The sequence below is a fragment of the Sardina pilchardus genome, chromosome 8, assembly GCF_963854185.1.
Source record: "Sardina pilchardus chromosome 8, fSarPil1.1, whole genome shotgun sequence".
In the NCBI taxonomy this organism is placed as follows: Eukaryota; Metazoa; Chordata; class Actinopteri; order Clupeiformes; family Clupeidae; genus Sardina; species Sardina pilchardus.
In genome coordinates, this window is record NC_085001.1 from 11,727,383 (window position 1) to 11,753,628 (window position 26,246).

Consider the following 26,246-nt stretch of genomic DNA (forward strand, 5'->3'; position numbering starts at 1 on the left):
ATGACAGAGCTTATGATTTGACTTGATTACATCTGATGTTAAGGATATGACTTCCTTCTGTTATGTATAGTATGTGGTGTGTGTGTGTGTGTGTGTGTGTGTGTGTGTGTGGATTATGGATGTCAAAACTATGGCCGTGAAGCTCACCGATGAACTGGATGGCCTCAGGGAAGAAGACGCGTATGTCCGCGGCGAGGCTGTCCTCCACCCTCAGCGTTTTGTAGGTGAGCTCCGTCTCAAAGAGGTTCGGACAGGAGGACGACACGTTCAGCACGGCAGTGATGCCACGCGACGCCAGCGTCTCTCGCTGTGACGAGTGGTGGGCACTGCCCAGGTAGAGGAAGGGAAGGATCTCGACAGGCCCATCCTTTTTCAGAAAACAAAGCAAACACACACACAGTCAAGGTTAGTCATTTCAGCAGACATCGGAAGGAAGTGTGGGATATGATGGTGGAGTGAGTATACTAATAGGTGTAAAAGTGCTTCCTTATTTGGGGAACATGCTTCCTCTTAAGAGTTTCCAATTGACAGACAGCTTTGTTTGGCTGGTTGCTTTTACAATTGACACCATTGGTGCAATCTCAGAGCTATAGTTAATCATAGGGAACTGATGGCTCACTGGACTCAAAATAAATCTGATTTATAAATCAATATCATCCTGAGAATCTCACATCAATAATAATCTAATCTAATAAAATAATAATCATGCCGAGAATCTCACACCCACACATCTAACACATATCACACCAACACGTCTAAATTGTCACAGATGAGTGGTTGGTGGTTATTGATGTTCAAATTGATCTATGATGAGCTAATGTATTCATTTTTATTCTTAAATCCATATATGATTAAGTGTATCTTACCTGGTCGTACAAAGGCGTTCGTCTTCCTGAGATAACCTTGTCAGAGTCGCCGAATCCTGGATGGTTGAAGGGCATGACCGGGGACTGAAAGCACAGCTCCGGGTAAATGGCGAAGAACCCGTCAAATCCGCCTGAAATTATAATACAAAGAGGTGTGAGTCATAGAACGAATAAAATATTCCCACGTCTTAGAATAATAGCTTGAATATTGAAAAGAGGAACATGATAAACCTTATGATAGCCTTAAACATTAAATAGACTGATTTCTTTGTTTTTATCTGACGTGTGTCTGATGTACTTTAGAGTTTTTAGTTGGAAAAATCGATGGTTTTCAATAGCAATAGCATAGCCTACAAATTAAACCAAGACTATTTTTATTTTCTCAAATAAAGTTTGATTAACCTTTGTGTATAACTTCAAGCAGAAGACTTGAAAGGACCATCATTTGTTTCTTGTGTAGCCTATTTGACGTTGATCAATTAATAATACAACTGTATTTTGTGTAGGCCTAGGCTACAAACCCACAAGTGATCAATTACATACCTTGTAAAAAGCAGATCTGTGTACTGTAATCTTGGACCTCTGAGTGAAGCGCGCTGAGAAGCAAACTCGCCAGACTCTCACTCTTCAACTCGGACACCGACCTGCTGCCTTCATCCAGCACCACAACTGGAGAGAAATCTCCGTTGCGCAGCCGACCCAGCAGCGACTTGTCAGGCACAAGCCATTCCAGGCTCACCGCCGAACTTTTGGATCTCCGTCTGAGCATTGAGTTCCAGTTAACGTTGCGAGACTCGAGAATGTGAGCCCTTGAATAGGCGAGGAAAGGTCTGCAGTCCAACACCACACAGCCGCCAGAGGTGAACAGCTCAGCTGGGGTCCCAAGGATGTGCACTAGCTCACTCGCTGATATCTCCAACAAATCGCTATTACCCATGATTGGCTTTTGTTTGTATACGATGTTTGATTTTACGTGTAGACTTCTGAAGCGCGCTTGAACAACTTCTATTTGGACAAAAAAATGAAAGATTCAAGACTTGAATAGAACACTGAAAATATGCTAGACGTTTCAGTGGGAAATAAAGATAAAGCCTTGAGGATTCTTTCAATGTGCTTAGGCTATTTTTGAAGTTTCATAATTTAATTTCACTATTTAGAGTATTCAAACAGACAGTTGTCTATTGTCCCGCAATGTCAACAGCTGTGATTCCACTAGAGAGGCGGGGTTGGAGGTATTTGTACTGAGAGAGCTGACACCGTCCCGCCTCATTTTTCCACATAAGGAAACTGCGTCACAGGCGGAACACCATATATGGACAAAATGCTTGCGCCGGCATACCTAATTTGGCTTTTGACGTGAACATCCTTATTTTCCTATTGGCACGTGGTAGTGGGGGTTACCCCCGTGTTTTTTGGCAGGATGACGTGACAGGCACCCACAGGCAGCACCACAGGCAGTACACACACACATTCACATACTGTAGCATTGCAGCAAATCTAAATATGCGGGTTCATTGAAAAAAAGCTTTATGAATGGTATCAATAATGGTGCTTTCCACTGATTCACAGGCTAAATCCCCTTTACTAATGTCAAGTCACAGTGTGACTGTGACAGAGCAGAGAGGGAGGGCTGAAAGATGAGAAGACAAAGAATAGATCAAAGGAGACCTGACCGCAGACCATAGCATCAGTGGACAGGACAGCCAAACGCCAGCTAACGTTACTATTGCGTGGGCATCAACTGAACAGAAGCCCAATTGCACATGGCATGCAACCCCTCGCTAACTCTTGCTGACATGGGATATCCAAACAAACAGCTGAGTAACTGCCACAGAATAGGGATGTCCCTGCTGCAGTCTGCAGACATACTGTAACTACCCCGATAGCCTCTGCCAGTGAGTCGGAGCTATAAGTGCCATCTATTGATTCCCTCCCTGCTGCTGAAATCAGTGCGTTCATTAGTTCGATCCAACTGAGCCAGTGGAGTGCCCCGCTGTCAGCCACAATGTCACTCCATTTTAGCCACTATTGTCGCCTAACTAGGCCACAGAGGCATGGAGGTTTGCAGGGCAGTGGATATCCTGGCCGCCACATGTACACCAGCACGTACGCACCCGCCTCACAAAGGCCTCCTTGTGTTCCCAGCACAACGGTAAATGTTGACAGGGCAGTTGTCATGTTGGTAAAAGCAAGTAAAAGAGAGAGAGAGAGAGAGAGAGAGAGAGAGAGAGAGAGAGAGAGAGAGAGAGAGAGAGAGAGAGAGAGAGAGAGAGAGAGAGAGAGAGAGGGGGATATATTGGGTCCAGAGAAAAGCAGAGCTTGGAATGCATTGGATTAGGTTAGGTATTATCCAGTGCTGTGGGGTTTGGTAATCTTAAACAGCAATCTCTAATCTGAGGTCACATTCACAAACCTCTGCTTCACTCCGCCTTCCTCTGCTCTCTCTCTCTCTCTCTCTCTCTCTCTCTCTCTCTCTCTCTCGCTCTCTCTTTCCATCACTCTCTCCTACTCCTGTGTATACCCTTTATAGTTAAGCATTCATGCCTCTTCTTTTTCTTCTTCTTGTTTATTCCTGTTTATTCTCTCTCTCCCTCTGTCTCTCTCTCTCTTTGTCATTGTCCTGATCCCTCAAGTCATTTCTTAATCTGATCTAAAGGTCCTCTGACAGTGAGGAATGTCATACGTTTACTTACAAAACAACGTAACTTTTTGAATATTTTTGAACCATTGCCTCATAGCATACCCGCTCTGTTTGTATAGTCCCATCAATAATGAGACAGAACTGTTTCCCCCCAAGACCCCCGACAATACAAGTCAGGAATAAACCATGATCTAATTCATACATGATTAATGAGCCTGCCACAACAGAGGTTGTGACGGCAGCCAGAGGGACCACTGGCTGATTAGTTGAATGACAAACAGCGTTATGAAGCCATGCATAACATAACCCAAAGCAACACTTGCAGACCGTTAGCAGTTGATTCAAAGAGTTTTAGCGACCGGACGTCCCCTTTTCCCCACATTTGGTGCTAAATGACCTGTTTGTTGCTATTTGAGACCGACTGAAATGCAGCAAACTGGTTGGAAATGAATTCACAAATGGCCCAGACTGTGGAGTTTTAAGAAAAGTGTGATGACTAGTCTGGGACTACCCAGTATTTATTTTGTTTTGTTTTGTTTTTTTGCACTGATGCACTCATGTGCCTCCTCTCTACCACAGTGCACTCAATAGCCTATCCGCCCATGGATGACATAAGCACCATGGCAAAGTCAAACCGTGACCATTTCAACCGCCCCTCTCATATGACCATAAAACTAGCAGCCCACTCAACAACCCCCCCCCCCCCCCCCCCACACACACACACACACAAAAGAAAGAAAAATCCCCGACCCTCCTGCAGGAGGAAGCTCTTCCTCTCTGGTCATGTGTGTGTGTGTGTGTGTGTGTGTGTGTGTGTGTGTGTGTGTGTGTGTGTCTTCCCTCCTACTCCCTTCATCACTCCCACACACTCACCCACCTCTCTCCGCCATCTCCCACTCATCTCTCACCATCCTGGATGTGGTCCGCTTATTTCTCTCTCTTTCTTTCTCTCTCTCTCTCTAAGATATGATGTATTGGGGTTTTAATGTGTGAATGTATTTATGAATGTTTGTTTTGTGTTTGTTATGAGGCACGCCATGATTTCATGGGGTCAAGGAATGAGTCAATAAAAGGCAGTTGAACCTCTTTCTCTCTCTCTCTCTCTCTCTCTCTCTCTCTCTCTCCCACTTCTTCCTTTGCCCCCACACACAGCCTCTCACTCACTCACTCACCCCTGCTTTCATAGTCAGTCTCTTTGTTCTCTACACCAGATCTTGTGTCTGTACAATGATACAATGTCAATCTCTCACACAACACAACTCGTTCATACACTCAATACAATGTAAAAAAGCTCCTTGACTATCATATGCTGTTATAGTATACTGTATGTATGTACAGTATGTATGTATGTATGATTGATTGATTGCCGTACAGTGAGTTTTACATTCTCCATCTTCTTTTTTTTCTGTTCACATTGTACACTTCTCTGGAAATGTTCATCTCATCTCAGTATTGAAAAGCGAGCTACAGTGTTTCAAAATGGGAGATCGCAACTATGTCAGCTTTTCTATGTTTCAACAAAACACAGACTTATACGCCAAAGATCATTTGAAAGGACAAGGACAAAGATAATTTGAAACACTATTGATAATGCTGTTAACAATGTGAACATTTCTTGCAAATCCCCATGTTACAACACACAGTAGGCACTCAGCCATTCAGTGTGTAGTGTGCAACACAGGTAGACAGGGAAGTAGAAACGTCCCTGATCACATTTCCTAAAAAGTTAGTTATTATAACCAGATTGTGCTGAAAATGTAATTTCTGTAAAGAGATGTCCGAAGATTTCTAAAAGTGGAATTTTTGTGGTACCTATCAGAATATATCCAAATGTACAATATGTCCTGTGAATATCCCATAAAAAGATTACATTTCCTTAATAAGCCAATTTATCTAGCTACACTTATTTACAGCTTGTAAAATTATCAGCCTCAATTCAATCTAAATATAGCCTTTATTTGACCTGAAACTAGCTGTTCCAGATCAGATAAGAGTTGACTCAATTTGAGTTTTCAGCATTTTGTATCAATGACATTAGTCAACTCAATAAAAATAAAAATCCTCATTTACTTAGAGTTATAGAATATTCAATACAACACAAATATACAATACATAATATATAATATGTTTAAAGGATGTCATATATGTCATTTGCGTTTTGGTACAGTACGTTTGAAAAATGATGCTCCACCCTTGACACGGTTAATGGAAAAGTTCAGTTCAGTGAAGGTTATACCGCAGGGCACATCAAGGGTAACCTCAGTGCAAAAACGGTTGTGATCATGTGCTGCTTCATGGTGCAGTTTATGTAAACATGTCAGATATATTTCATAAAAGATATCCTGTACATACCTATATAGATGTGCATGTACACCTCAGTTGCTCTTCAAGGAAATGCAGTAAGTAAATATGCAAATCACTGTCCAAAGATAGTTAACAGCCATTTAAACGTACAGTAGACTTTAACCTTATGATCAGAATGACCATGGTGGTGATGCTGCTATTTTGTATTGTGCCATCTTTATTATAGCTCATCTTTTTCAGTATAAATAAGAGTAATCTGTGCCATATTCTGATACTTCACTGTTACCACTTACCTCTCAACCATTTGGCAGAAAATAGCATTACAGCCCAATAGAAATAGAGTATACAGAAAAAGGTCTTCTGGTTGTGACTATTAAAGAATTTCAGGCATACATGTGCATGTGCAAACATCTATGGTAAACATACGTGTGTGTATACAGTACGCGTGTGTATACGTGGCTGTGTGCACTTGCAGTTGTGCATGCCACTACAGCAGCTCATGTGACAACAGAGGTGTAGTTTGTGGTTTGGAGAAACAGGAAGTGTGCAGTAGGGTAGTTTCCTGCATAGGTGTCACTGATGCAAGGGAAAACAAGCTGATGTTGCTATAGTGACCAAATATGCCAATCATCTTATATTCCATAACAACTATTTAGGAAGCTAAAAAAGTTATATAACAATAATATATAATTATAAAAATAACATTTACACCTTAATATAGGCCTACCACAGATACCTACAGACAGCAGATGCATTTTGAGTTAAAAAAAAAGAGAAAAATCTAAATTTTATCTAAATCTAGCCTTTATTTGACCTGAAAATAGTGGCTCCAGATCAGATAAGTGTTGACTCAATTTGAGTTTTCAATATTTTATATCAATGACATAGTCAGCTCAAGAACGATAACAAATCTTCATTAAACCACTCAGAACATTTTGTTTAAAAAGGTAGTAGTAGTGACACTGTTTGGCATAAATGTTATTATACACAAATATGTAAAAAACGTGACTGTAATATTTTTTATACACGGCAAAAAAATATCAGCTCATCAAACTACAAGACTTTGACCAAAGTCCCTGTTTTCTTCTTGTAAAATATCACAGAAGTTATCAGATGCATCAGACGCATCCGACACCGAGAGCCATTTTTAGACTTTTCAGCGCATGACACGCTGTTGCTAAAGTCATTGTTGAGATACAATCGCTCCCTCTCCCACAACTCACATGATGCTTGAGTGAGAATTGTTTTCTTAATGCTGCTGCAAATGATATGGGACTTTTCAGGGGAAGTACTGCATAAAGCCAAACTGAATACTGAACATGACCTCAGCTGTTATCTAACCATCTGTCACTGCCTATGGATAAACCCTTACAGTCGAACATAATTTAGCAGACACTTTTTTCATCCAAAAAAGTACATTACATATGTCAACTACATTACAAGGGATTACATTGTCATTACATTGTCCCCAGAGCAACTTGGGGTCAAGTACCTTGCTCAAGGGCACAAAGGTGGAAGCCGGTAATTTAACTGACAACTTTTAGGCTACTGCACACTAGCCCAGCTCCTTAACTTCTACTCTACCACCACCCATATATAATACATGAGTAACAGGTGAATATTCCAAATATGAATCAAACACCATTACGAATGGTATCATTCTGAAATCATGCAAATAATATATGAGTAAAAAAAAATGCAAAATTCCTCGGTCACCCACCAGTGGTCCATGACTGTGATGACCAATGGCAGACAACTCCTACACCATCCTACACACAGTGAGCTCACACAAAGGATTATGGGTATGAGGGAGCATGAAGTGTGCATCGACACTGCTGCCTTCAAAATGGACCGTTATTTGGGAAATCTAAGATATCTTAGAAAGGCAGTGCTTTTTTCCCCCATTTTGAACAGAGATAGTGAGACCTCTATCACAGATGTGATGCTGCTCTTGCTTCTGGCGATGTACAGTAAGGGCACTAGATAACTAGAGCGCTAGTGACACACAAAAAGGCCCGTTTAACAGCAGTGTGAGAACTGGATCAGCCAGGTCGGGGGCAGGTTGGGGTTTATCCACGGCTCTCCCAGTCGGCTGGCCCACGGTGGCTCAAAATAGAGGAGAGAATTAGACAAATCAGAGCAAAAGTAAAAATAACACTGTGGCTGTGTGTGTGTGTGTGTGTCTGTCTGGTTAAGTTAAAACCCCATCTCTGAAAATTGATGTAGGAGGATGTGAAGTTTGTGTGTGTGTGTGTGTGTGTGTGTGTGTGTGTGTGTGTGTGTGTGTGTGTGTGTGTAGTGTGTGTGTGTGTGGTACGTGGGGGTATTTCCTGTGCCCCAGTGCTGCTCTGTGCATATTGAAATGGCACACTTCCTGTTACGAGGTCCTTCCAAAAACACGCCAGCCAAAATGACCCCTAAATTTACCCCTGCAGTTTGCTGACGGGCTCCAAGTGTGGTGGGCCAAACCCAGCCCTGTCCTACCCCCTCAGGGCCACAGGACAAGACGGGCCGTCTTTGGTCAGCTTCCTCTGACTCTGTCTGATTACTTTCCCCTTTTTTTCTGTGAAAAAGAAGGGGAAAAAAACAAATCGGGATCTTGACCAAAACAAACAGTGGAGTGGTTTATCTCGTTCCCATGGCCACTGCCAGGTCGGCCGGCCTCGGCTCTCGAGAGTGGATAATCCCGGATTAGCGAGTCGGCATGTGGAATATTAATTCTCGAAAAACGTTGTAATCCACGAGATTTAGCGTCTTCCTCCCTCCCACACACGTGTCCACACCAGCCCACTGGTCATTCATGAAAGCATGTCCTCATCGGTGTGCTTGTGTCGGATGCCCTCATTGGTGTGCTTGTGTTGGGCTTTTCACCCTGTCTGTGTCTAATCCCTGAATGAAATGGTTCGATTTCAGAGTTTGAGACGGATTTGTTGCGCCCTGAACAATGTCTGTGATGGAGCTGCCTCAAAGGCATGACACACACACACACACACACACACACACACACACACACAGACACACAGATACACACACACACACACACACACACACACACACACACACACACACACACACACACACACACACACACACACACACACAAACACACACACACACACACACAGAGAGAGATCAGATCATTTTGTGCAACGAGAAAAGGCACAAACCAAATATCAGCCCAATCAAACCACATATCTAACTCTGGCCACAACCTGGTTGACATTTACAACAGGAAGTCAGAGGCATTTTATGGTAGAACACTTGCATTGCCTGAAACTATGCAGCTAAGCTCCGTTGGCTCCTCTGGATTTAAGAACAGTTCTGATACACTGTGAACCTTTGTGTTGTGACATTGCAAGAAAATACAACGTTGAAGAAAAGCGTTACAAGAATAATTTTACTTCCTCTCTATCTGTCTCTCACTCCGTGTTATCTCTGGCGGTGTCATCAGCTCGCACCTCTCCTCCTCCTCCTCCTCCTCCTCCACTCCACTCCTCCACTTCTCCTTCCTGTGACTCTGTCGCTTCAGCATTGTGCGACTGCGGGGGGAGAGAGAGAACAATGAGAGGTTGATTAAAAAGCTCACTCTCTCACCACTGCTGTAACGGTTCTTTGCAAAAAAAGAAGAAAAAAAGACTATGACTAAAGGTCAACTACTGTTTTTTCCTCCCTCTCTCTCTTTCTCTCTCTCTCTCTCTCTCTCTCTCTCTCTCTCTCTCTCTCTCTCTCTCTCTCTCTCAAAGGCTTACTGATCCTGCATTTAAGGGACACATTTGTACCATTTTTGTAATCATATGTTAATCTATCACAGCAGCCAGTGCTAAAAAAATGGCCCCTGTATTTATTTATTTTTTCAGTTCAATGTTTTTCTTTTTACAGATGTTCTTAAGCAACAGCGCAATGACCAAGTGAGAGAAACAGTTTACTCAGCAGACTTCAGACAGAGTTAGACAAGGACACACAACACGGAGCACCAGTGGGAGTTGAACACAAAAATCACATGATTCTCATTATACATATTAACTTTATAAAGCAGGGATTGTTGTGTGGTGGAGACTGATTAAATCAGGTCTGTGCTCATCCCTAACTTGAGGCAGTGACTCTTCAGTGACATTTCAGAAAATACATGTGGATGAATACTTTCTTTCGGAAATTCACACTAATATACAGTAACTGCACTACCATCTCTCTTTAACTCATGCCTACGTAAAAACATATTTAAATTAAACAACAGCTAGCTTTGAGAATTACTGTCTTCCTTGGCCATAGTTCACTACAGCAAAAGCCCTTTTGAATAGCATGCATTTACTTTACCATAACAAATCTGTGGTATTCGATGTTGCTGAAACTATATATTTCAAGTGTGGGTTGGGACTCGGGAGTGTGGGGGAGGCTGATGTTGTCACCCATAAATGGCTGAGACTGAGTCAAGAAAAACTATTCTGGCTTTATTCCAATAGACACAATTAAACCGGAGGTACTGAAAAGAACCCCCCACAATGAAGCTTTTCTAAATCCGAGTGCGTGCACTGGCTTTGACATAAAGTGAAGCGCTAAGCAGTATCCGATGCAAAATAAGTATTTAGTCGAGGCGTTTAGCATAAGTACACTACTGGGACATTCTCTTGGAGTTTGTCTACAACACATTCATTATTAATGTGTCTTCTGGAGAAAGCCTCTGTGGGCCCAGCATAGATTTGTACAGGCAATGGTTATCTCCAAGCTGGACTACTGTAATTCTCTGTTAGCTGGCCTACCTGCTTGTGTATTAAGACCACTACAGTTGATTCAGAATGCTGCAGCACGACTGGTCTTCAATCAGCCAAAGAGGACACATGTAACCCCTCTCCTAGTTACTCTCCACTGGCTCCCTATAGTAGCCAGAATTAAATTTAAATCTCTCACTCTGGCCTATAGGACACTGACTGGATCTGCTCCCAGCTACTTCAGTTCTTTCTGTACATTCCCAACCGCCCATTGCGATCTTCTGAGGAGCGTCTGTTATGTCGACCAACCATACATGCTAGGTCAAATTGTAGATCCTATTCTTCAGTGGTTCCGTGTTGGTGGAATGAGTTGCCCAGAGCTCTCCGTTCCAGCAACAGCTTTGGATCTTTTAAGAGGGGTCTTAAGGCATATTTATTTAATATGCACTTAGTCCTTTGAGTTTGTGATGTGTTATGGTTTGTATAATAGTATTGTTTTGTTATAATTTGTCTATTGATAGAATTTGAAATTTATTTTGCTATTGTCCTTAAATTTAGCCATACCATGCTTTAGTTATTATTATTATATTTAATTAACTGAGTGACTTATTTGATTGCTATTCTCATTTCACTGTTTTATTTCTCATTAGGTTAGTGCTTAAAATTATTGTTTTACTGATAATATTACTATTCTCCCTAGTTTGTAATTGTTCACTGTTAATTTAATTTGTATTGTTATTTATTTGTATGTCGCTTTGGACAAAGGCGTCTGCTAAATAACCATAGCCATAGCCATAGCCATAGCCATAGCTATAGATTTGGAAGACTGTGAGTCTGAACAGATGCAGGAGCTGAAGGAGATGGATTCTTCTGTTTCTTGGTGTTTTATCAGCCCCCAACGTGGTCTTCAAGCTAGCGCTGCCTAGAAAGCGCTAGGGTTAGGCATGGGTTAAGGTTCGGGTTAGGTTTAGGATTAGGCACCTTTAAGTCGACGCTGGGATCTTAAAGCACTATCGAGCAGGAGCTTGACTCTTCTCTTGTTAGCATGCTAGGCTGGTTTGAGCCATACCAACACTCATATGAGCACAGGTCTGGAACCGAAAATAATGTTGACTGCTGCTGCTGCCTGTTTGATGCTCATTGAGCTCAATGCAAATCAAACAGGCTAATAGGCTAACTGGAAAAAAAAAACACCATGCCAATCTCTAGCTATGGTGAAGGGTATGTGATGATGTGGGGCTATTTTAATTCCAAAAGTCAAGGGAAGTTTATCATGTCACGGGCCATGATGCAGTAGCCAGTAGTCAGCCTCGAGGGCGCTTGTTAATGCACAGCCACTTCTCATGTCACGGGCCATGCAGCAGCCAGCCTGGTTAGTATTCAGAGCAGACACGAGGCCGGCGCTGGTAGCGTGCGCTGCACTGACGTCATTCAGACGCCATCATGCAGCCATGAGATGTGATCTCTCTCTGCATCTTGCTGCTTTGGGAGGGAAGGTGTAGTAGGGTTACTGTATAGAAAGACGCAACGGTGTGTGTGACCACGCAGGTAGGATTATATTGGAGGGTTTTTTTTTTATGGTTCTCATAATTTATTCATTTTAACTGCTACAGCTTGCCCTAGGGATATATGGTATCCATGAGGTACTGTATGTGGTATAGCTATTTATTTATTTATTATGCTATATACATTTACATTTATTCATTTGGCACACATGGTTATCCAAAGTGACGTACAGCAATGAGCAATATAATCAAATGTTCAGTCTATGCTCATCTGCAAGTCCATTTAGATGACTGATCTAAACACATCTAGTACAGATCTGATAGCAGACAGTTTACAGATCACTCTCCACATCAAGCTTGTGTGTGTGGTGAGGGCTCTGGTACACACCCAGATGGGTGTTACACATGACAGCCTTACACCTAAATGAAGCGCTGTATAAATGTTACGTGTTATTGTTGCTGTCACCACAACATCAGGTCTGACAGTGACCACAAACAAGATGACTGTCCAGTGTCCACTGATTTGTATGCCCAGTGGTGAGAACCTTCACCACCCCCGTCAGGACTCTGGCTGTAAGTGCAAGTGTATCATTTCAGTGCAACGTGCTCAGTTGATTGGAGAGATACAGTGCAGCCATAACACACACATGTCCAGTAGAAGCCCGCTCTGCAACAGATGTGGTAATGATCTGTGCAGGGCTGTGTGCAGATCTGTGGTGGGATTAGACAGAGAACAGAGGCGGACATCCCGCTTCCAGAGAGTCAAAGTCCTGCCGTATATTCTTTCTACAGCTGTGCACATAACACAGGTTATATCACTAATTATCTGATCTAACTGGTTGCTAATTAGGATGAGCTGGTTTACGAAATGGTTGGGTCAAATATTTGGCAGGACTATTCTTTTTTTTTTTTTTAAGTATATATTTTTTGGCCCTTTTGCCTTCATTATGATAGCACAGCGAAGACACAGACAGGAAGCAAGTGGGAGAGAGAGATGGGGCGGGACCGGGAAACGTCACACGACCGCAGGCCAGAACCGAACCCCGGTCCACAAACGTTGCAGCCCGCTGCGCCACAGCGCCCCCAGGACTTTTACTTTCTGAACCTAGGATGCCCGCCTTTGCAGATGAGAGGTGTTGCTGGACAAAACAAAGGGTCTGGCTGTGATGAGACATAGCTTTTATTTTGATAAGGTCTCAGTCAATAGAGAATGATACGTCATACGCACTGCGTGAGTTAAGTGGCTCGTTAGTCAGTTATCAATGTATGAGATGTACTGTGTTTGAGTACTTCAGTAAAAGACATAAAATATACTTCTTGTCCGTCCATTTCGTGACATGGTGTCAGAAGTGGTGGCTTAAACGCCTCGGAAGTGAGAGAGAGAGAAAAGCGGCAGTGAGTTGCGAAGTGAAGTACAGAAAAGCGAGGAAAGGGAGGACGGTGAGAACAACGAGGAAAAATGCCGAAGTTCCACACGCCCGACGCATTCGACTTCACACAGCCTTCTACATGGCCGATGTGGAAGCAACGGTTTGCACGCTTTCGAATAGCAACAAAGCTGGATAAGGAAGACCAGGATGTACAAGTAAATTCCCTTCTGTATGCTATGGGCAAAGACGCCGAGCCTGTGTTTAGCACTTTTACATTCACTGTGCAGCAAGAGGTGAATTACTTTGATAACGTAGTGGCAAAGTTTGATGAACATTTTGTGCCCAAACGTAATGTTATACACGAACGTGCCTGTTTTCACCGACGCTCCCAACAGAGTGGGGAAAGTGTTGAGGCTTTTGTACGTCACTTGTACGAGCTAGCAGAGCACTGTGACTTTGGGGCTAGCAAGGATGAACAGATACGGGACAGACTAGTCATCGGGATCGCGGATGGTGAAGTGTCCCAGAAACTTCAGCTAGAGCCCGAGCTCACATTAGAGAAGGCAATCCGAATGGCTCGCCAGTCGGAGCTTGTGAAAAAACAAACACAAATGAGAACGGACAGTGAAGTGAACGAAGTCAAACACAAACAGTTCAGAAAGTTTAAAAAGGGCTTCACTACGAAGTGGAAAGGCGAAAGCAAAGATAGAACAACAGAGGGAAAGTGCACGAGGTGCAATAGGGAGCACGAGATGGGCGCGTGCCCTGCATATGGGAAAACGTGCCGAAAATGCAATAAGACGGGACATTTTGAGATTGTGTGCAAAACAAAGACTGTAAAAGAAATAACCACACAGAACGAAGATGAAGAGTCAATGGGTGCATTCTTTTTGGGGTCTGTTTGCAATGAGAACAGTGCAGATGAAAGATGGCACATTGATCTCCCAATATGTGGCAAAATGCTACGGTTTAAAATAGACACCGGGGCAGATATTACGGTCATGGCACACAGCTCATATCTCAGCCTCCCTATGCGACCAACCCTGTGCCAGACAGCAGTCCTGGGGGCAAGCTTCAGTGCATGGGAAAGTTCCTGGCTACCACTGAACGGAAGGGGCAAAAATACAGCTTTTGGATATATGTTGTGAGTGGCGCGTGCACAAACAATCTGCTCAGCCGTGCAGTTGCATGCAAGATGGGACTAGTGCTGAGAGTGGACGAGTTGGAGTGTGACAGTGTCTTCGGTGATATAGGGCGTCTAAATTGTAAACCAGTCAAAATTGAGCTCAGAGAGGATGCTCAGCCCTACAGTATCACAACCCCACGGCGTGTCCCCTTCCCACTGCTCACAAAGGTGGAGCAGGAGCTTGCTCGCATGCAGTCGCTGGGGATCATCGAGGAGGTGAGAGAGGCCACGGACTGGTGCGCGCCGATGGTGCCAGTGGTCAAGAAGAACGGCAAAGTCCGTATCTGCGTGGACCTAAAGCGACTGAATGAAGCAGTAAGGAGAGAGAGGTTCATCTTGCCTACGCTGGAAGATGTGGCGCCGACGCTGTCAGGGGCCGCTGTCTTCTCGACCCTTGACGCGTCCAGCGGCTTTTGGCAGTTACCCCTGGACTCAGCCAGCCAGAGGCTGACTACTTTCATTACTCCAGCAGGGAGATTCTGTTTTAAAAGGTTGCCATTCGGAATCACCTCCGCTCCTGAAATATTTCAGAGGGAAATGAGCACCCTGCTACGTGGACACAAAGGCACAGTCGTGGTGATGGACGATATATTAGTGTCTGGGAAGACCAAAGCAGAGCACGACAGCAACCTGAAAGCTGTAATGCAGACAATCAAGGCATCAGGGCTTAAGCTCAACAAAGACAAGTGCCACTTTGCACAGCCAGAGCTACGGTACTTCGGGCACGTCATTGGAGCTGATGGAATAAAGCCTGATAGTGACAAGGTCAAAGCCATAACTGACATGCCAAGCCCCCAGAATGTCAGTGAACTCCGCCAAATGCTGGGTATGGTGAATTACCTGGCCAAGTTCTTGCCTCACCTGGCCACCGTCCTGCATCCGGTCAGCTCCCTGCTGAGGAGTGATGTCCAGTGGGTGTGGGGTGCCGCCCAAGAACAGGCCCTCGAAGAGGTAAAGGAGATGCTGGTCACAGCACCAGTGTTGGCCTACTATGACCCCAGCAAGCGGACAGTGGTGAGTGCAGATGCTAGTAGTTATGGCCTAGGAGCCACCCTTCTCCAAGACCAGGGAGATACTCTACGCCCGGTGGCATTCTGCTCACGCACTTTGACAGAGACAGAGCGTAGATACTCGCAGATCGAAAAGGAGTGTCTGGCGGGGGTCTGGGCATGCGAACGGTTTGCGCGTTACCTACACGGCATGGAGAGCTTTCGTCTAGAAACCGACCACAAACCGTTAGTACCCTTGATTAACACCTATGACCTAGATAAAGCACCACTGAGATGCCAGCGCTTGCTAATGCGCCTCATGAGGTTCAGCGTGAAGGCAGTACATGTGCCAGGCAAACAACTGATAATTGCGGACACACTGTCCCGAAACCCACTGAAAGTCAGTGAAACGTCAGATACTGACGAGGATGTGAAAGCCTACGTGCAAGCGGTGATGGCTACCAGACCGGTGTCGGACGACAGACTGGAGAAGATCCGAGCAGCGACCCTCCAGGATGAGGATCTGCAGAGAGTTACCCACTACATCCGTCACGGCTGGCCAACGTCAATGTCGCAGTTGCCACACACGCTCCAGGGCTATCACAAAGCGAGAGCTCACCTTTCTGAAGCCGACGGCTTGTTGCTGTACGACGACAGAATCGTTATCCCGGGGTCACAGCGGATGGAAGTGCTGTCCAAGCTCCACGAGGGTCACTTCGGCTTGACCAAGAGCCGAGAGAGAGCCAAGATGTCAGTGTGGTGGCCGGGCATCGGACCGGACATTACTAGGTGCGTTACAACCTGTGAGTTTTGCATCACACACAAACCTACTCAGAACAGAGAGACATTAATGACTACTCCATTACCTAATGGGCCATGGCAGAAGATAGCTGCTGATCTGTTCGAGTTAGACGGGAAACACTACTTAGTAGCAGTCGACTATTATTCCCGTGATATAGAGATAGCCCACCTGCCTAGTATAACTAGCAAGCAAGTGGTCAGTCGCCTCAAGAGCATGTTTGTACGCTGGGGTATTCCCCTCGAGATCATCACTGATAATGGCACGCAGTTCGTGTCAGCAGAGTTCAGTGAGTTCAAGAACACATATGACTTCCAGCATACAACATCAAGCCCGCACTACCCGCAAGCAAACGGTGCTGCAGAGCGAGCAGTACAGACTGCCAAACGCATCTTGCGCCAACCAGACCCACACTTGGCGTGGATGAACTACAGAGCCACCCCAATTCAGTCTACTGGACAGAGCCCTGCCCAGCTTGCAGTTGGTCGCCAGATCAGAACGAGAGTCCCCACTCTCACAGAACATCTGCAGCCCCGCAATGTCAATCTTAAGCAGCTTGAAGCAAAAGACAGACAGACAAAGCAGGCCTACAGATTCTTCTACAACAGGAGACACTCTGCGCGTGACCTTCCAGCTCTACACCCTGGTCAGCAGGTAAAGGTCAAGCTGGATGGGGAAAAGAGATGGACGACTCCTGGTGTGATAGTCTCCAATACACCAGAGCCACGGTCATACGTGGTGAGAACTGAGCAAGGCACAGTCACACGTCGAAACCGACGCCACCTGCAGCTCATCCCAGAGCAACCCAGCCTGGATGGACAGACACCACCAGAGGAACATGCTGGTGTGACCACGAGTGAGCCAGCTCAGCCCGCATCCGTACCAAAGGCTCCAGACCAGGCATCACCAGAGGGAGTGCCGGTCCAGTCGCCGTCCACACCAGTTCCCATGGTCAAGAGGTCATCAGGGAGAACAATCCAGACTCCTGTGAAGCTCAAGGACTTTGTCCGATGAATGCCTAGTTTAAAGAAAATGAGTAATTAACGGTTTAAGTTGTTGTTAAAAAGTAAATACTACAAAATGTTATAATATGTTCTTTACAGGAAAGGTTACTGTAATGATTTAGTACAGTCAGTTTAACATAAACATGGGTATAGAAAGAGTGCGAAGACCTAGAATTATTTTGAATTAGAACTTAATTATTTGTGGATTGAGAAACAAACTTAAGGGGGAGATGTGATGAGACATAGCTTTTATTTTGATAAGGTCTCAGTCAATAGAGAATGATACGTCATACGCACTGCGTGAGTTAAGTGGCTCGTTAGTCAGTTATCAATGTATGAGATGTACTGTGTTTGAGTACTTCAGTAAAAGACATAAAATATACTTCTTGTCCGTCCATTTCGTGACACTGGCCATGGCTATCAGAAAGAGTGACAACAATGGGACAAACATCTGTGCACAGCAGTGTATGTGACGCCCATGAGAACACAATTCTATTTTGCCTGGACAATAAATTTGCCTCATAGGGAACTGGGTGTGGCCATACATTGTCACCAGTTGGTTATGAAGGTTTCTGATTGTGCCTTTATGTCTTTATGCTTCTATATGGATGATGTCTTCTCTCTCCATGTTGTCTGTAAACATGGCCATGACGTTGGTCACTTTACCCTCAGGGCCATGTGGGTTGGTGCATGGATAAACAGTATTGTCATTGTGGCTGCTGTGCTTGTTTAGAGGGAAACTTCGGTTGCACAAAAGCCAAAGGTGTCTTCTCACGCAAGTCTATCAGGTTTATTCTTAACTAACGTCTATACTTACTCAAAACTGCAACAATTAATGTTGTGTTGGTCCCAGACTAAAATGTACACTCGCTATCATCCCCAATAGGTTGTTGTTAGACAGGAGATCCCCTTTAACCAGGTTACAGTTTCTAAAATCAGTTGTTCAGCTCTAGAGCTAAATTATATTTTCGATAGCCTGTCACCTTCTCAGATCTGGTTGTGAACAGCTCTGCTAATACTCCTCTGTCCACCATTATATAAAAGCCTGCCCTATGCTGGATAAGTGGTCATGATTGGTTCTGGGTTTGTGGCCATTTCAGAAATTGGCTTCAATGGGAAAGCCTCCAAACAGACCTGTAGAACAAATTCAAATGCATACAGGTTTGTCTGGGTTCACGCAGCCTGTCTGTCTTTTCATAGTGTTGTATCCAATAGGTGCCTCATTGGAGAAGTAGGTCCTGACTAGTTTGATGTGATGCACATGGGTATCATTGCGTTGTATGCCTTTAAAAGGTTTAGTTAATATACAAAGATATTAATAATATTCATTGAACATGGCCTAAGACCCCAAACAGGTTCAGCCGAGGTTGTGCCCCAGACAAAACACTCTTCCTGGAATCGCTTGTTGGCTATGAATGCAGAGCCATTTGTCTGCCCACTCACACACTTTTTGGGCTGTGACTAATTTGCTTTTCGGTCCAGAAGGATGTTTCCATCTGACGCCAAATTGTCTTGAATTAAAGTGTCCTTTCTGTGTTGTGTTTACCGTCATCCCAGTGTCTTTGTAATAATTTCTCTGGAGTGCCTCTGTATTCAATTAAATTGTCAATAGACATGCGTTCTGCCTGCCAGACCTACAAATTAAACAGGAAACCTTATTTTTTTAAAAAATGAAAAAAGAAAAAATACCCACGCTGTTTGCTTATCATGAATTTCCACAAGATTCCTTTACAATCGGGACTCCTTCATATCTTTTCTCTATTTCTCTATGCCTCGAGTGCCTTGGCCTCGGGATGAGGAGTCAGGGTTTTATAGCATCGCATATTTCACTGGCAGGGCTGTGTGTCGTGTCCAGCAGAGAAGTGAAAGTCAGCAGCAGCAGCAGCAGCAGCAGCCAGCGTACAGTATATTAGCAGGACCGGGTGGAAAAACCTCAAGAGCTCTTCTGGGAAACCGCTGCTTTCCAGAGAACTGTTGGCTGCTCAGTCATTCACAAGCACAGCGTAGCACAGCACAGTCCCACGCTGCTTGTACCGTCTCGGTCACCTCTCTACCCACCCACCCACCCACACACACACGTGACACACACACCATCCCTTCTACATTTGCCTGATTGCTTCGACCGTACATTCGCCTGTGGCGGCAGCGGCAGGTATTAAATTACCTCTGCTTCTTCATTTCACTCCCTGACGCCATCTGTTTTACCTATTTCTCTTTGTCTTGCTTGCAGCACAGCACCATTAATCTTACTGAGCGAAAATGAGAAGAGAACTATACTATACAACAGGATGTGAACACCTGGCTGACTCTCCATCTTTTTCTCTCTTTCTCTCTCCCTCTCTCTCTCTCTCTCTCTCTCTCTCTCTCTCTCTTTCTTTCTCTCTCTCTCTCTCTCTCTTTTTCTCTCTCTCTCTGTCCATGCACATGTCTAGCCTTCCTATTTGTGTGTTAGTTACTGTAGACTATAGCTTAGTTACATTTAGATATACTGAAGATGCCTTTATTCAAAATTATAAAGAAAATATGTCTTGAAATAAACACTGACAAGTTAGTCATTATCAATAACTAATATTGAAAAAGTAATCATTTTAGCAATGATTCACAACGTGCAACAGTAACAGCCTGGTTTGGTCAAAAAGACTATTAATGCAATTACTTGAAACCTGAACCTGTGAACGCTATACGCGTAATGTGTTGTTTGCTCTGAATAAAAACGAGCAGAAGTCAACAGTGTGCGGTAGAGCGATCCTTTTTATAACAACTAAACATCTATTTGTCTTTCTGCTACCTGTATGTTTGTTTGTTTTTTTACCTGAGGGCGATGAGCAGTGAGAGGCTGGCGGCCAGGCTGAGGGCAGAGAGGAGACCCAGGATGATGAGGAGCGTGTTTGGGTGCAGCGCCACGCCATCGCGACCCTCCGAGGGCACCGAGGGCACCGAGGGAAGGGTCATGACCGGCCGAGGGGTGGTCAGGGGCAGAGCGGACACTGAGAGAGAGGGATAGAGAAGGGGGAGGGAGGGAGGGAGAGATGGAGAGGTGGGGAGGGAGAAAAGAGAGAGGGGGGGAGAGAGAGAGGGAGTGTGAGAGAGATGGAGAGGTGGGGAGGGAGAATAGAGATAGTGACAGGGAGAAAGAGAGAGAGAGAGAGAGAGAGAGAGAGAGAGAATGAGAGATGAAGAAAAGGCAGAGAGATGCAGGGAGATACTGTGAGTCAAACGGAGGATTAAGATGATATTTGCATGTGTAAGTGAGTGAGATGCAGAATCCCACAAACAACAGTCCAAAAAAAAAAACGGATGACAGGATGCCAAGGATGAGTACTAACAGTCTGAATGCATCTAGCATCTGCTCCCAGAAATAGCTACACTCCCATTTAAAACAACCAGCATCATAAAAAGGCTCAGTGAGCCGGCCGCGCATGATGGACACCCAGGCTGTATCAGACATGCCCAGCAGGAGGCGGTAGTGTTGCGGGGCCAATGAAATGGGGAACTACAGACATACAGACGCTGTGGGAATGACCAATTGGAATAAACACAGCTATCAACGGTGAGACCGCACCTAGAGAACCTGCACTGGCATAGGGGCCTTTGCTATTGCCTGACTCCACCGCAATCTCAGGCCAGTTTTCACACAATTTTGTCGCAATTTAGTCGAATTCAAAATTCCAGCGTCTGCCTCAATATGAAGGCCGGAAACAAAGCCGTATGATAGAGTGGGTTGCTGTAGAGTGACACACTCAACAACGACGCCCACAATAAGTCAGAATATTCTGTGACTCTCTTATGACTCTGCAGCAAACGTCACACAAGGGACTTCATGGCATGCACTTTACATGGTCAGTCGTGGAAGACAGGAAAACTGTGTGGTCTGAACCATCAGCATTAGAGCTATAATGTGGATAGTTCCTGGCTGTCTACGGGTTTACTGTTGATAGCGAGACAAAAACAACATGGCTGCCAACAGAGGAAACAACACAGCCAGTGGCGGCAGCCAGACAGTGAGGGCGGAGACAGAAGAGCATCATGCTTTTCTCAGAAAGAAACTCAAGAACAGAGAGATCAAGAACAGGCACATATAACAGGCATTCACGGTTGATCTGACTCACTGTGTGGTCTATTACCAGAGCTCTCAGCTCAGTTCCTGGTCTGACCATTAGTCCAATGTTTCCCGCATTTCCCCGACTGAACTAATAGGTGTCCTGTCCATCTATATCGGCTGAGTAACCTCATTTAACTAATCAAGAGCATTTTTAACTACAATGATTTAATCTGAGGTACAATCTTTAATCAAGCATAATCTGAAAGGATTATTAGTATGAGTGGGTTCAAAGGTGTTAGGCCTGGCAGTCCGTGATGTAGGCTTACTAGAATGACTAGAAAGTCTTCACTAACTAAACCATATACTGTATTGCTTTAGTACATTTTGGAGTTTAGCTGGACCAAAGCTATTTTAGTTGCACCATCTGACATGTGTGAATAATAACACGTTTATGTGTGTGAGGGAAGCATCTCACCTGAGAGAGTGAAGGAAGTGCGGGAGTAGACAGTACCGTTGTTGTCCTGTAGGAGGCATAGGTACACACCCTGCTCGGCCACCGACAGCTGGTTAAGGACAATGTTGGAGTCGGACGTGACCACCAGGACCTGAAACTCATCTCCAGATGTCACCTGCAAAACAACAGGAAGCGGTTCAATGTTAGCTGTGGTCAGTTTCAAAACAAAAGGAAGAAGTGTATGATGAATCACAAAGTGCTGCATATACAGTATTGTTTCTACTATTCATTTTCTTAGTTGATTTATTTATTGTTGGTGTTTTCACTTGAAAGTTATGGTCTTCTAGAGAGAATCTGTTCACACTGTTAACACATTTTTTATGGTTTCAGTTACGGATAGGGGTTGGGTTTGGTTCAAGGTGGAGAAATTGTAACAGTAATTGAGGAGTTTGGTCAAAAACACTGTATCTCCATTTGATAAAAAACATTAAAAAAAACATTAGTCATGCTATTTAATTGTGTATTTCAGGTGATATCAATTGTGCCGTTGCGTTGTTTTGATGGAGGCTATAGTTTTGGAACCGAACTCTAAAATAGTATTCAAATGATTTTAAAAGACTGAAGTTAAATTTCGACAAACCACCTGTATATTCATATCGACGGACCATCCACGTTAAGTGTTAAAGTGTTGCCTTTATGGTTGTGAGAGGACTCACGTTTTGTAGGCCAGGTCTCCGTGAGTAGTGGTAGCTCTTGTGTCCAGTGACCAGGCTGTGCCAGGGTAGGAAACAGTCCAGTACCACCTCATCCCCCTCCTCAGCCTCCACATGGTGGTCTAAGACACACACAGAGAGCCAAGAGTGTGTGTGGGCGTGTGTGTGTGTGCATGCGCACGTGTGTATGTATGTGTGTGTGTGTGTGTGTGTATGTATGTGTGTGTGTGTGTGTGTGTGTGTGTTTTGGGGGGGGGGGGTGTTTGTGTGTGTGTGTGCATGCATGTGTGTGTGTGTGTGTGTGTGTGTATGTGTGTGTGTGTGTGTGTGTGTGTGTGTGTGTGTGTGTGTGTGTGTGTGTGTGTGTGTGTGTTGAAGGTGGGGCAGGATGGGTTTTGTTTCTATGGCTGCATTATGTACTGTGTGTATCTTACCACCGCAGTCTTCAGGAGGTGTGGCTGACGGGCAAGTACGTTGCTCATATTGGCATGACTCACAGTTCATAACAGTCTGATACAACAAACCTGTATCAACACACACACACACACACACACACACACACACACACACACACACACACACACACACACACACACACACACACACACACACACACACACACACACACACATACACACACACACACACACACACATAAACACACACTGCAACCCAAGGCAAGATATCAGACCTCCAGGCACACTCTAAAGCTAGGAAGCACAAAAGATCAGACGTTGAAGCTCAATAGATCAAATCATAAATAAATTAAGCATCTGGATCTATGATGTTCCTCATCTTCACATAGACATGCACAGTTCTATGCTGGGTCAGAGTTACATCACCGGTTATACAGTATTAATCTACCTGTGTGTGTGTGTGTGTGTGTGTGTGTGTGTGTGTGTGTGTTGTTCATATTATGGGCCTCTGAATGAGTGAGTGTGTGTGTAGGTGGAGAGATCAGAGGGAAAGGATTACATCTCATCTTACCGCATTTGTTCGGACAAAGACCTGATGGTCCAAAAAAAGAAAGAGACAGAGAGAGAGAGAGAGAGAGAAAGAGAAAGAGGGTCAGGCAGGTGTTCACATCCTGTTGTCAACAGCTCTGTTCAGATTCTCTCTCAGTAGGATGCATGGTGCACAGCAGCACACAGTGTAACGCTCCCTCATAATTCATGCATAGGCTATGGGAGACCGCACCTTACCATACTCAGCCAACACAAGGCAGTGAAACGTATGACTCAACCTCAACACAGAGACATGATGTGCTACTGGAGCTAGAACCAATCCAGTAGAACACTGCTAAACAACAATAGTGGAAATCAACAGAAAACCCTCTTACCCTCCTGAACGAAACTCTCCAAATGTTTCTCAAGAATCATCTTCCCTTTCGTCAAGATCGTCATCATCTCAGTATGAATGTTATCTTTGCGTGGGGAAGTAAGACATATAATTATATTATTACATAAACCTTACAGATCATATATATTTCATCACAGCATGTATGATATCGATGAGTCATGGCATGAGTGAGTCATATGGTGGTCTTATGAAGAGGATCATCACTACACGCACAATGTCGTGTCGAAAATAAACAAAGAGGTTGTTAGTCTAGTCGAAAGTACGTAGGCTATGATTTCTACACGTATATCAGGTCTTCAAGTAGTATGTATGATGAATTTTCTCCAGCACAAGCAAATGACAACACAAACAACCTCCTCCGGGGATCTGTTAGTGTAAATAAGCAGTAATATATCACCAACTGCCCTCAACAACAACGTCCACACAACGTCCACTCTGTGTGATCTCACCTCCTCGTTCATCCTGCCAGTAGCGCTCAAACTCACTGTGGTACTCAGTGCGGGCTTGGTACAGAGTGGTGGGGTCTGAAGGAGAGGTCACAGTTCACAGGTCACAGGTCAAAGGTTACACAGGCACTACAAGACGGAAATATGTTGCCTTTTTCTAGTCTTACAGAAATAAATCAGATCTTATCTGAAGATGACTGAACTTTGACCTCTTAGTCTTATGGGAGCCTTTGGGAGAAATAAGGAACAAGGAACAAGGCAATCGATTGATCTAAGATCAGTGTGGTGAGAGAAAGAAGACTAATAAAACGACAGATCTCGGTTGAGACAAAGAGGTGAAATGAAGAAATTCCTGACAATGATCATATCTTATACTGAAGTTGCAATACCTAATTGAGCTCAATCATGTCTATGAGATATAGGTTAAGGACACTTATTTTGAATGTCCCTTTCCTCTGTGCTACTGTGAGAGGTTACTATGCAGAATACTGATCTAAAAGTGGTTGAACTCAGTTCATGTAAGTGGCCAAGTGCTCAAATAATGACTTTCCACGTTTTCTTCAGCAGAATGACAACATACATTTTAGTATGTCGCTTTGGACAAAAGCGTCTGACAAATCCCATTAACTTAACCATAACATACCAATGACTCCATGGTATTGCCTGCTGGCTTCTTGAAAAGTGACATAGCCATGGTCAATGACGTTTTGTAAGTCCTTTTGCTCTTGAACGGTGAGGCCTTCTTGGCTCACTAAGAAATCCTCATGGATATAGACCACCACTCGGTCACACTGTAGGCAAGTCTGCACCACAGGAGATGAATATAACAGCAACAACAAGATGGGGGGACTGAATTTGAACATGCTGGTCTTAGCTTAGAGCCCACACAATAAACTGTGGTGACTGGACAACAGGACACAGAACGCTTTCCATAATCTGATGTCATAAAGCAGCAGTTCTATTACAGTAAGTACATGGTTCCATATGCACGCAATAAATATTATTATCAGCTGTGGCTTTCTATAAAATATTTAGCACTTTGAGAAGTGTGTGTGTGTGTGTGTGTGTGTGTGTGTGTGTGTGTGTGTGTGTGTGTGTGTGTGTGTGTGTGTGTGTGTGTGTCTGTCTGTCAATCTCTCTCTCTCTCTCTCTCTCTCTCTCTCTCTCTCTATCAAATTCAAAGGGTGCTTTATTAGCATGACTGTTCGGTACAGTGTTGCCAAAGCGTGTTACAAATAACACCAATATCATAAAGGAAATAAAACAGTAATACATTATATACTATGTATAAACATGTAAGCACAAAACTCTCTCTCTCAACCTCTCTATACATACTGTATTATATTTATGTTTACTGTAATGGACAGACATCCTACAGGCCAGAGTGAGGGATCTGAGTTTAATTGCGGCTGCTATAGGAGCCTGCATAACTGAGATGAAGAGCAATTAACAGAAGAATTACATGTGTCTTCTAAAGGCTGCTTATAGACCAGACACACTGCTGCATTCTGAGTCATCTACCATGGTCTCATTACACAAGCGGGTAGACCAGCTAGCAATCCATCTCAATAGTCCAGCTTGGAAACAACCATGGCCTGCACAACAAGTTGTGTTGCATGTTGTGCCACACAAGGTCTGATTCCAAATATTGTTTAGAATAAAACCGACATGACTGTGACTGCGGCTACGAGCTCAGATTACCCCTGTCTTTGTTGGTCTCCATCTCCTTTGAAACACCCTCTTCTAAACCCCCTACTGTGTGTTTAGTCATGCACAATTGTCTGTGTAAGACACCAGCACTCTTCTGCCAAATAAATACCCCATCACACCACCAGCAAACACTCAACCACCACCACCACCAC

The 26,246-nt window shown here is 44.2% G+C and overlaps 2 protein-coding genes across 2 annotated transcripts in view; both read right to left on the minus strand.

Moving 5' to 3' along the window:
* dusp2 (dual specificity phosphatase 2) overlaps positions 1–2,057 on the minus strand; it is a 4,044-nt gene extending 1,987 nt beyond the window's left edge. Inside the window, exons 1-3 of the mRNA XM_062542705.1 lie at positions 1,410–2,057; positions 867–997; positions 148–367 (exon numbers count right to left, since the gene is read on the minus strand). Of these exons, the coding sequence (XP_062398689.1) occupies positions 148–367; positions 867–997; positions 1,410–1,803 (745 nt within the window). The 5' untranslated portion in view covers positions 1,804–2,057. The remainder of the gene's footprint in view (positions 1–147; positions 368–866; positions 998–1,409) is intronic.
* A 7,151-nt stretch (positions 2,058–9,208) lies between these two features.
* LOC134089420 (izumo sperm-egg fusion protein 1) lies at positions 9,209–25,257 on the minus strand. The gene is made up of 9 exons (XM_062543863.1): positions 25,028–25,257; positions 24,388–24,462; positions 23,919–24,002; positions 23,567–23,587; positions 23,014–23,103; positions 22,583–22,701; positions 21,888–22,041; positions 20,183–20,357; positions 9,209–9,350 (listed from the first exon to the last, which is right to left on the minus strand). The coding sequence occupies exons 1-9, from the start codon at positions 25,245–25,247 to the stop codon at positions 9,209–9,211; spliced, it is 1,080 nt and encodes a 359-aa protein (XP_062399847.1). The 5' UTR covers positions 25,248–25,257.
* Positions 25,258–26,246: the final 989 nt, after the last annotated feature.

Coding starts and splice junctions, on each gene's coding strand:
- LOC134089420 (XM_062543863.1), bottom strand. CDS start 25,247: ATGTTCAAATTCAGTCCCCCCATCTTGTTGTTGCTGTTATATTCATCT. Junction 24,003..24,387: donor CTGGCAGGATGAACGAGGAG/GTGAGATCACAC, acceptor CCCCACGCAAAG/ATAACATTCATACTGAGATG. Junction 23,104..23,566: donor TCTTTGTCCGAACAAATGCG/GTAAGATGAGAT, acceptor GTGTTGATACAG/GTTTGTTGTATCAGACTGTT.